The following is a 12,346-nucleotide window of genomic DNA, read 5'->3' as shown; positions in this document are numbered from 1 at the left end:
GTTCATTAAAAACGTTTCCTATTCAGGTGGATTTATCTTTGTGTTTTTCTTAAATTAATTCTCCTCCAAATCACACTGAATCGTCTTTAACATCTGAAGAAAGGTGGGAAAGAGATATGTGCGAAGGGAGTATAGCCCAAGAGAGTTCTTTCAGACACAAGATGTTAAACTGCTTTTTGATCAGCTGCTTGTAGAAATGTACATTAAACTGTAAACCATGGCTCTTCTTGTAACCAGCTAATGATCCTATCAGTTGCAGACTAATTGCCTCTACTTCATTCTAAATTCTGCTGCACTGAAAAAGCCAAAGTCACATTCTGATCCTGTTAATCACATTCAGCTTTGAAGAGTACGTGGTGGTTGTGTGTTAATTCAACTTCTCTCCCTGGTAATTTATTTGATTGCCTGTTACTTGCAATCTGCACTAACTGAATAAATGTGTTCTGCATCCTGATGGGAAGTTATGACTTGTGTTTAAGCTACTTTAGTGCAGATGTTTTGCCTAGAGATTGGGACAAATTATTTTCACCTTTCTGCTCTAAAGCACTTTCAATAGGAAGAATGAAAAGCAAGGGTGTTAACCCTTTGTAGAAGGTTATAAAGGAACAGATCAAAAGCAACATTTCTTTAATGCTAAGTTAATAGCAATCTTCATTTCCTGAAGGCTTCTTGCCAGCTTATGAATAAATAAGTAAATAAGATACTAAAGTATGAGAAGGAGATGCTGGTGCTATATCCTTTTATTCTTTTCCTCCAGCAATATGTATCATCTGTATTGTCAAGACCAAGAACAGAGTCTGTCTATTCATTACTTCTTTTATTTTTATTATTTTAAATATAATACACACACACAAACACACACATATATTCTATCTACATAGTGCTACGTAAGTCTTTCAGAAAAAGACTGAACATATGCCAAATTACCTTTCAGCTTCCCTCATCATTTTTGTGAGCAAGAGTACAAGGCCACTGGATATGTCCTATAAGCACAAAACAATTGTTCCTAGGACATTTTTATTAACACTGGATCTGTGTGATAATAAAGATTCATTGTGATTTTACCTTTTAAATCCTCTGAATCTTAATGAGAATGTTTACTCCCTGTTCTGAATTTCAATGAGAAATACTCTGAGTGTCATGGCCATGTTAAATATTTGTGAAATCCTTTTAGATTACTTTCAACATTTTAAAAATAAATAAGTTTTTATGGAGCCATTTTTTTTCAAGTTAACAGAAGATACTTTAACTTTAGTATAAGTATCATTCTCTGCTAAAAAGAGGTTACACTTGGAAAATGCTTATGTTAAAACTATTTATCACCTAAAGTTGACTCCAAAATATTTAGTTCAAATGTTGCCTGGAATTGTGGATCAATTAGTGATTCCTCAGCAGATCAGCCTTTTTGAAAAACAGACCATTCATTTAGACTCCAAAATATTTAGAAGGAAGGTCTGGAGACATGGTGTTTATTAATTCAAGAAAAACTTATACTAATTGGCAGTGTTCATTCCCAAGAGGCCTGCTTAAGCTACAGAAGCAAACGCTCCTGCACTCCTCACAGAAGAAAAGTCCCTTCAAGCAGTGCATGAGAGCATCCAAAGTGGACTCCTCCTCTGAGTGATCATTGATTCGGTCTCTCTCTCTCTCTCCATTGGCCAAAGAGAAAACAAAAAGAAAGTGTTTTGCCTCCCAGAGATACTTTTCTCATATTCCAGGGTGCTCCTCTGAGCAACGTTGCTGCTATCAGTCAGAAATACATTAGTTCATTCTAGTAGAACCAAAACTCTTGAACCATCTGCAAAAAGGATATTTTCTCCTTACTGTCATAGTGTTTCCATGTTGAAGCTTTTAAGTTATTCTTTTTCTTAAAATAATTTGTTACTCATTATTTGCTACTTGTCTTCAAATGTTGAGGCAGGGGTCTCCAGTCTTCCTTGTCTATTTGCTCTAAAGACTTATTTTTCCTATATAAATGTACTCCTAAGCTTTTCTGTGTTTTCTTCTTTGTACAATCCAAACCGTAGTGTCTATCTTTCAAAGGCTTCAGCCTGGACTAGCTGACTTCTTATGCTTGTTTATTTTAGCTTCTCATTCTTCTTATTCTTGTGTCACATCTGTTCTTCTCTCCTTCCCTACATTCCAGTCAAAATCTAGTTTGCTCAGAGGGGCTCAGCTTCCCAAAATCACAAGACTGGATCTTCAGCATTTCATCAGCCAGAGATCCTTTATTTCTTCAACTTCTGTTTTTAAATTTTTGCTGTAAAAACATGTCACTCATCTTCTCATGGAGTTCAGCACTTCTCTCATTTTACTGTAATATTTTCTAGTATTAGTCTCTCTTGCCTGATTTAACGGACATTATAAAAAATGCCAACTGCTTCACAGCCATTTATTGTTTGAAATAAATCTACCTTTTTTCTTTTTTTTACTGGCTCACCACATTGCTGGACGACACAGAATGAAGCATCAATTTTACCTTCACATTTCAAGAAAATGTCAATTTTGGTTGGGAATTCAGCTCCTTCATTCTTCCTCTAAAAATACATTATTAGGTCAATTTGCTTCTGTTATTGTACTGTATTCCTTGATCATTTTAATCCAAGACATCTGGCCCAAATCTGTTATATTCAGTGCCGGGTTCTGGTTCAAAAGAACTGATCACAGATGTGCTGACCCATGTTAAAGCCACTTGAAAACTCAGATTTTACTAGGCTTTAAGATTCCTGCCTTGCATTTTTTAAAGTCTTGTGCTAAGATTATAAAATAAAGAAATGAAAAAAAAATCAAAGAATGAAGTCAGAGCTTTAGGGCTAGAAAAAGAAATAAAGGTTTAAAGAAAGAAGAAAGTTCAGCAAGAAAAGAATTGTGGTAGCAAATGTTTTAAAAGACTTAGTAAAGCACAAACTTCATCACTGTGAAGGAAATGGAAAGGCACTTGCAGAATCAGCCTTTGGCATATTGAATTCTGATTATTAGAAGCACATGGAAAGACTTTTTTGGCTACAAATTATTTGCAGTGGAGACAGTGTATGGTACCTAGCACAATGGATATGGTTGAAGATTAGCCCTGTTGTGCTGTTAGGTGGTATAAACAACAAGTAACAAAGAGAAAACAAAAGTAAATTGATTTGGAGCTTGCAGAATGAAAAGTTACTGTCAACAGTGTCAGCATGTGGTGGTCACGGTTGCAACGCTGTGCAAAGCCACTTCTTGGGCTGGGTCATCTCTCACCGTGCACTAAGGGGCTTCTTAACAACCCTGGATTTTCCTCTACCCAAGAGCTGTCTGCAATGTGTGACATGCTGCACTACTTTGCTTTACTGTGGTATTATTTAGACGGCAAACCAAAACTGTTCTAATTACATCCTCTTGTGTTTCATTTCTCTTTTGCTTAGGTTGACCTACTTGTCCCTACAAAAATCACTGGCATAATCACCCAAGGAGCTAAGGATTTTGGTCACGTCCAGTTTGTGGGGTCCTACAAGCTTGCTTACAGCAATGATGGGGAGCACTGGATCATATATCAAGATGAAAAACAGAAGAAGGATAAGGTAAAACAAAGGGAAAACTGATATTTCAGTTGCATTTACAGAGGACTAGATCTGTAGTAGCTCCAGTACTGGAAGCCTGTAGATTATTGCATGCTGCTTGCTTTATAGGGTTCCATATGCATAGGATCCCAAAGAAAAAAATCAAGATGAATAAAAAAGAGTCATATAACACAATGACAATCATAGTGCAGTAGTGTCATACCTATCAGTGCAATGCACCTGATTTAATGCTATTGAATATGGGACATAAAACTTTACAGTTCTCCATTTATTTCTTCCTTTAGCTCTAGAGGAAAAGGTATATAAATAGTGGTTTATTTGTGTATTCAAAAGCAGTATCTCGGTGCATATTTTGATAAGTATGCACTATTTTCTGTAATTTTTTGTAAAGCACTTCTTTAGTGTATCTCATTACCTAGCCATTTTGGATTGATTTTTTTTTTCTGGAAATTAATCACTACGGTTCCAAATACCCAATGGAAAGATTATTTTTTTTATTACACTATTAAATGAATACAAAACATAAAAACTTTGACAACTTCCTTTCCAAATGTTGAATGAGAGGCTTAGAGAAAGTGTAGGTTTGCTGATTGATTTACCTGGAAGCATTTAACTTTTCTCTTGTTATTTAGGACGTTATTCATTATACATTTTCTTTAAACTGTATAACACTTCCATACTGCAAATACCTGGGTTAATAATATCATCTGTTAAGAAAGAGATTACAGCATATGCATTGCTTAAGGGAAACATTAAGCAAGCCAACAAAATGTGAATTATTTATTAAATATCTTAGTGGGATTATGTCTGATTGAAACAAAAGATACATTAATAAAAATACCAGATGGATGAGATGTCTGATAATGCATGTCTCAAATCTGGTGGTTTTAACATCTGTATTCAGGGTGGTAAATTTTCCCAGTTGTATTTATTTTTCCTACAGTAAACAAAAATTCTTCGGCAAAAAATTAATACCCTTCATATAGGTCTATTCAATTCATTTGTTTGAATTAACGAGAAAGCTTTTGATCTGTATTGATAGATATGTGTTGTATGAGTAAAGATAGATCTATTGATGAGGGTTTAGACAACTGCATTTCTTAAATGTCATTGATTTTAAATGGTTGATCAAATGGACACCCATTTATTAAAAGGTGTCCTAAATTACTGGAGTAAATACGTACATAACTTTATTGTGCATAGACATATAAGATTATTATCCAAAGGTGACGCTGCAAAGTCCCACTCTTAAAAGCCAAATGGCAGTTCACTGTGATTTTATCCTGATTATATCACTGATATATTTCCCCATCAAATTCTAAAGGATTTTAGCTAGGGAAAACAAAATCAGTTGTTTTAGCCATCCAACTGAGAAGGTCCTGACACCAATGATTATGGATGTGTCTAGTATAACTGGTTGTCAGATAAAAACTGGAAACAAACCACTTGCCTTTTGTAGATGTACCATAAATGCATTCAATATAAATGACAGATAGTCACTTCAGTGCTCTGTACACATCCCATTTTTAATCTTGGCATTTAAAAACAGAAGCTAAAGATCTATTGTGAAAGAAATGTCTTCTCCAGGCCAAACTTCTATTAGCGAACTGTTGCATTCATTTTACTGAAAAAGGGAATGAACATGTGTTCAAGTCTCTGGTGAGCGCCACAGTAACAGTTGCAAGCAAATCTAAAAGAAAATGCATTCTCTCTTTACAGCATTGTTCCAATCCACACTTGTTTATACCATTTGCCAAGGCTATTAAATGATTTTTGCTTTCATCATCAGTTGGATTGTTAGTTGTTGTATGCATAGTCCATTAGGAACAATGCAAAACTCTTAATCATTGTCTTATTAAAACATCTCACATACCGTATTACTTCACATTTTCAAGAAAAAATTAGATGCATCTTATTATGATTCTTTAACAAATCAAGAGCAATTAAAAGCAGAGTGAGATCTAATACACTTAGCTAGAAATTAGAAGTTATAACTTCTGAATTTAAATTTGTACGAAATCAACAAACAAGATCATTTGATGCAAGTCTAGACCTCAGTCCTTGATACACAAACATTAATCTAAAATACCTTTATTATTTTTAATTTTTTCCATATGACAATAGTCTAGAAAAGTCAAAAGTCAGATGGCAGAGTCTGACATTACAGAAATGCCAGGTGTCAATCAGTGAACTAGGAAAAACTTTATAAGAGGTAGGACTCAGCAGAAAAAGGGATTTGACAACGCCCAAGTCCCTTCCTGACACCATAGCAGTAGGTGCAAACAGTTTATTGTTAGAAGTGAGGCCTAATTCATCCACCTGTCCATCGCCTCATACAATGCTCATATCCTGTGCCATTCCACATCAGATTATTACTTAATATGTTTGTAGAAACAGCCAGTTATTAAAATTCTAGTATATAAGCAGTCTGTTACAGTGTTTAAATATCCTTAATGGTGGAAAGGTTGCCTAACCCCCTCCCTGCAATATATCCACCTTGTCCTCAGAGGACACAAAAACCTGATTTTATCTTCCTTTTTTCAGACAGTTTGGTTTGGTTAAAACATGTTAACTTATTTCTTCTCAATTTCTTTTTGGGGAAAAAAGTAGTCTTCATTCTTTCAGACTTTCCTCAAGGAGTATGTTTTCTCAACATCGAATCATTGTGCTTGAACCAGCTCTTCCTGAATCATGGTTTCCTAAGCTTGTTGCAGTGTCACGATCTTTAGCATAGAACTACTGTCTGCTCCACTATTTTCCATATTGTACCTGAGAACTTGGTTATATTCATTATTGAGAATACATAAATTGCATTCAGCCTGTGGCATGGAGTGTCATCCAGTGAAACCTTCCAGTTTGACATCAAATCCTTCATCACCGCTCCAGCTGTGTCGATGCAGTGTGCCCTGATGGGATTTGCTCACTGCATGTGTACAGCACCAGAAATACTGGCCATATTCTGACCTGTGTGCAGTGGAACAAAAATACAGATGAAAAAAACAAAACAAAACAAAACACAAACAAACAAACACAAACACAAAAAAAACAAACCCAAACAAACAAACAGCTAAATAAAAAACAATGCTGAACCTCATCCATGGGGAGCAAAAGAGAAATGGTGTCATTGGTCCAGTAGCATCTTTGCACAGGATCTACAACAATGTCCTTTGTTTAAGTTAAGATACAAGATTTGGCGCAAATTTTACCCTCATTTTTATTACCCATAATTTACCCTCATTTTACTTATTAACTGAACATCTTGATATCTTCTATGAATGATATAATATATATATTTCTTATTACCTCTGCAGATGATTTACTCATCTTTACTCATCCTGTGATCCTTGTAAAATCTTCCAATAATTTAGGAGAAAAATGGTTCCAAAAACTTTCAGGGAAAGAAAGACAGGATAAAAGAAAAATAACTACTTTCAAAGTCCTAACAAAATACGTCATTTTACATTCTGGAAAAAGCAAAGATAAAAAGAACATCTCAGACATATAAATTATGGAGATATTGATAGGCTGATAATAATGATTTATGGATTAATATTATGGCTTTAAAACACCTTGAAGTAAGAGCTGAGAGCTTAATCCTGCCTGATACTGAATATCTCACTGTTCAGCAGCCTACAGGTTGAGTTCTTGTGTATCAGTGGATCTCAGTGAATTTCTGAAGCTATTCACTTCTGCTTCGATATTTGTCAAGTTATTTTGAAAAGGAAAAAAAATATTAGTATCTTGTAATCACAAGTGCACTATGTGCAGCCTGTATCTTTGACCAATCTGCAGCAAATTAGTTGTTTCAAACAGAAGGAAATATGGTGTTCAGTTTTCTTTGCAACATTTCTAATAAAAGAGCCGTTCCAAGAACAGTGGATCCTGCAGCTCCTGTTTGGCTTCTGCTATTTTAACAACCAGTCATTTGAGTTCACATCTGCGATGAACTTCTATAAATGCAGACAAAAAGGTACTGGGGGAAAAAAAAATCATCTTCTCTTTAAAACATGAAGCCTTTCTCTTTTATTTAAAATAGTTTGAATTAGTTCGCTGGAAAATATGAAAGCTTTTCCTGTTGTCCTCAGAAAGCAAAATAACTTACTTTGCAGGCTGGCAAACAGGAGAAAAAATACATTTTAGAAAAAGGACCAGAGCTAATAGCTATCTTGTTTTTCTCAACTAGAGGTCAGTAGCTCTCTATGCCTCCAAAGCTAAGGACCTCCAAACCAAATTTGACCTTATTTTTTCTTAATCACATTCCACATGTGATTTATAAATTGCACAGCCTGTGTTAGATAACTCAAGGCCAGCTGCAATATCAAATGACATTTTAGACGCTGTTTTTTAAAATAAGATGAGTACATTTGAAAGTAGCCTAAAGGAATCTTAACAGTCTGCAGCACTGTCCGTCATTATTAGCCATCAGCAGTGCAATTAACTGCAGGTAGACAATGTCCAGTATGCAAATGTCCACTGGATTTGTGCACAAAATTATGAACTAGTTGTAAGTTATGTGATTTGCATATCTAGTTAATTGCCATAGCAACAGAAGACAGGAACCTACTTATAAATGAAGAGTTAGACCACGTCAGGTTAAAAATCTTTCTGCTAGATTTGCTAACAATTTTTCTGTATGGTGTTTAATTATTGTAACATCTAGCTTACACTGACAAATTAAATTCCTACATGTAGTATACATACTTCGCAGAGTTAAATAACGTTTTTAGTAGCGTTATATTCATTATTATTATTTAATACTATGATTTAAAATCATATTTGATGGTGATTTTTTTTTCTGCACTGGTTTAAATTATGGGTGGCTTCTTCTACTTTCAGCTGAGTTAATATTATCTGTATCAGAGTAAGATCTAGGTATACTCATTCTCGGTTGTGCGTCCAGCACGCATATCTCTCTCCCTCATACTACAATAAGAGCTGAAGGAAGACACTGGACACAATATTCCAGATACGGTCTCACCAGGGCAGAGTAGAGGGGAAGGAGAACCTCTCTTGATCTACTAACTACCCCCCTTCTAATACACCCCAGGATGCCATTGGCCTTCCTGGCCACAAGGACACGGTGGTGGCTCATGGTCATCCTGCTGTCCACCAGGACCCCCAGATCCCTTTCCCCTACACTGCTCTCTGACAGGTCATTCCCCAACTTATACTGGTAACTGGAGTTGTTCCTGCCCAGATGAAAGACTCTACACTTGCCCTTGTTATATTTCATTAAATTTTTCCCCACCCAACTCTCCAGCCTGTCCAGGTCTCGCTGGATGGCAGCACAGCCTTCTGGTGTGTCAGCCACTCTTCCCAGTTTGGTGTCATCAGCAAACTTGCTGACAGTGCACTCTACTCCCTCATCTAAGTCATTGATGAATATATTGAATAGTATTGGTCCCAGTACTGACCCTTGAGGCACTCCACTAGATACAGCCCTCCAACTAGACTCTGCCCCATTGACCGCAATCCTCTGGCTTCTTTCCTTCAGCCAGTTCACAGTCCACCTTGCTACCTGATCATCCAGTCCACACTTCCTCAGTTTAGCCATGAGGATGCTGTGGGAGACTGTGTCAAATGCTTTGCTGAAGTCAAGATAGACCACATCCACTGCTTTGCCATCATCTATCCACCTAGTTTTGTCCTCATAAAAGGCTATGAGTTTGGTTAAGCATGACTTCCCCTCGGTGAAGCCATGTTGACTGCCCTTAATGACCCTCTTATCCTCGATATGCCTTGAGATGGCACCAAGGATAAGTTGTTCCATCACTTTCCCAGGGATGGAGGTGAGGCTGACTCATCTATAGTTACCCAGGTCCTCCTTCTTGCCCTTTTTGAAGACTGGAGTGACATTTGCTTTCCTCCAGTCCTCAGGCACCTCTACCATTTCCCACAACTTAGCAAAGATGATGGAGAGTGGCCCAGCAATGACCTCAGCCAGCTCCCTCAGCACCCATGGGTGCATTCCATCTGGACCCATGGATTTATGGATGTCCAGATTGCTTAACTGCTCCCTAACCCAGTCCTCATCAACCAAGCCATACTCCATTGTCCTGACTTCCTCTGGGGCCTCAAGGGTATGGGGCAAGTCCCAAGAAAATTGGGTAGTGAAGAAGAAGAAAAGAGGGTGGCTAAGATCAGAAGTGAAAAATTGACACCCACCCACAGAGATTTTATGTATACCAACTGAAAAGAATGTCTTTTTTTCTCCCCTCAATCACTCCAAAACCATGTTTGAATACACACATGTGCATATGTGTTTACATATGTATCCGTATATACTAAAAAAAAACCAAACACAGTCTTTTATACTGAAAAGCATCTTCCACAGGGCTGATTATGCCTATGAACAGCAGCTCTATTTCAAGACAACTTTCACCATCTTTTACCTGATGTTGTTCACTTCACCATGAACAAAAAAACTTCAAAGCAAGTAAACGGTCTGTTCAAATCTGCAAATTCCCTCTCTTGCTTAAGCAAGTCTTCTTCAGTGAATAGTAAGAAAGAAATGAAATGTTTCCAAAATTAAAGAATATGACTGAAAAAAATTACTTTTCATGCAGCTTATTTTTTTTAGATTTTATATGAACAGTGCCCCTTTTTTTTGCCCAAACACTGAGATGTTCTGCAGTGAAGGAAACTCCAAAAAGAAGCTAGGTCTGGCTCTGCTTTTAAAATAATCTGCCTGTAATATGAGCAGGATTAAGTGCTCCATGAAATAACGTCTTTAAAATATTCTGCTCAGAATAAAATATGTGGTCAAGATACAGCAGGCAACACAGTGACTTTACCATTTGAGGCTTGAATATTAAAGTCTCAACTCTCAGCCATTATCATAAATAGCAGAAACCAATAATGCTATGGCCAATGCAGACTTTTCATGCAATTTTTCTGCAAGACATGAGATCCAGAAAGATTCTCCGTGGAGAGAATTTTCATCCTCTTCACACTTCCATTGACCCAGCGCCACAAACAATCTTTCCCGCTGCAGCCACATGTTAATGAATGTGCTCTAAAACCTGTTTTCCACCTCTACATTTGGAACAAAACAAACATCACTTGTAATAAATTCCACTTTTCCCAAGCTATTCTTCTTGAGATATTTCTTCTAAATTATTCTATCATGAAACAAACAATAGTTTTCTTTTTAAAATATGAATCAATTTTCATTGTCATTATTAGGATTTGCTGCTCATGCCATAGAACACTTAGTTCTATTGAAAACTCTTAGTGAATGTTTGAAGGTGAGACATCCAAATAGTTTGCTGGACACAATTATAAACAAGACTTGTTTATATTTCAGAAATATTTTTTGCGGAGAATATGAGTACATATTTTTGAGGTTTTCTTTACCTTTTGCATGAACTGATCACAAAATGAATTATCATACCTAAAAGTATAACAGCATGCATTTTCTACTTTTTATTTTAATAGCAGTTGTAAGAGAGTAAGTTGCAGAGGAGCAACACATATGTGTGTGGGGTGTGTATGTGTAAACTTGCTGAAGCTGCTGAGCAAATGTTTTAGCAAATTACACCTTTTCAGCATGCAGACTGACATAAATAGATATATGCACTGTAAATTCTCTAATGTTTTATGACTAGATTGTCAAAACACAGGAGCTTCGGTCCACTTTTACCAACACAGGAACCTGGCAATGTGGGAGACACTGGGCTGGGTGAGGCTGAAGCTCTGTCCAAGGGAGGGAGCATCCTGCAGCAGATGACTAGAGAAATAAAAAAATATGGCTGTTATTCTTCCCCAGTACACCATCCCAGCCTCTGGCTTTCTTCGATCTGTATTTTGAACAGCCCCTGCTGATTTTGCCCCTAACAGTCTACCTGATTTTAACAGTAGTTAAAGGCTGTGGAAACTGTGCCACAGTTTAATTCTGTGTTGCACGGGGAACCGTGACCTTTAGATGGCTCAGGACATGCCTTGTCCCCTCGTGGCTCTGGTAAGGGGACAGCACAATATTGCTTGTTATTGATTTTTTCCATGCCACTTATAATTTTATAGACATCTCTCATATCTTGTTTCAAGCTGAAGAGACTTAGTCCATTTAATAATTTGCAAAAGGATGTTCTTCTGTGCTTGTGGCCATCTTTTCACTTCATTCTGAGTATTTGCTATTTTAGATAAGGCAGAAGCAGATGGGCACCCACCTAGAACTCAAACTGAAATATGCACTGGCTTTATGCACTGACATGTTAATAACACACTCTGTTCTTTATTCCTTGACCACTAATCAGCTTGGGTTTTATTGTCATTGGGCATTTTTTTTCATCTGAAAAATGACCAATGGCATATGTATTATAACTCAAACCTCAGCTTTTTGAATGCTAATAAGTCATTACAGTCTTCAGAGGTGTTGTAATACTGAAACAAACTTCTCAGAAAAAAAAATGTGAGGAGTGAATATTTACGGTATGAGGCTACCAGCTCTTAAAGAGCTTTTAATTGTGTAGGTGGTTCATTTAGTATTGACTGGTTGGGCATAAAGCAACAGGTAATTAAAGAAAAAATTACATTTAGTTACAGAAACGGCTTTCTTCTACTGATGAGTCAGATGTACAGTTTTTGTCCTTTGTCCTGCCTTCTGTTTCCAAGTTTCTTCACTCCATTAGTGAACCTAGGCTGAACTAAAATGAACAGTGATAAAGAATGTATTTTTCCCCTAAGAAATTTACCATGGATCCATGGCAAAAGCATCCATAAAATTTGCTCTTCGAATATTATATTTCATGCAAGTCACATTTGTGGATGCTGACAAAGCTTACCTCACTTTC

At 36.7% G+C, this 12,346-nt stretch overlaps 1 protein-coding gene across 2 annotated transcripts in view; it reads left to right on the top strand.

Moving 5' to 3' along the window:
- The window catches only part of EDIL3 (EGF like repeats and discoidin domains 3), a 259,148-nt gene that overhangs the window by 242,021 nt on the left and 4,781 nt on the right, over positions 1-12,346 (top strand). For both annotated transcript variants that reach the window (XM_065656136.1, XM_065656135.1), the window contains one exon: positions 3,399-3,554. In XM_065656136.1, coding sequence (XP_065512208.1) covers positions 3,399-3,554 — 156 coding nt within the window. The remainder of the gene's footprint in view (positions 1-3,398; positions 3,555-12,346) is intronic.

This window comes from Caloenas nicobarica, chromosome Z, assembly GCF_036013445.1.
Source record: "Caloenas nicobarica isolate bCalNic1 chromosome Z, bCalNic1.hap1, whole genome shotgun sequence".
Lineage (NCBI taxonomy): Eukaryota > Metazoa > Chordata > Aves > Columbiformes > Columbidae > Caloenas > Caloenas nicobarica.
This window is presented reverse-complemented; position numbering and strand designations above follow the sequence as displayed.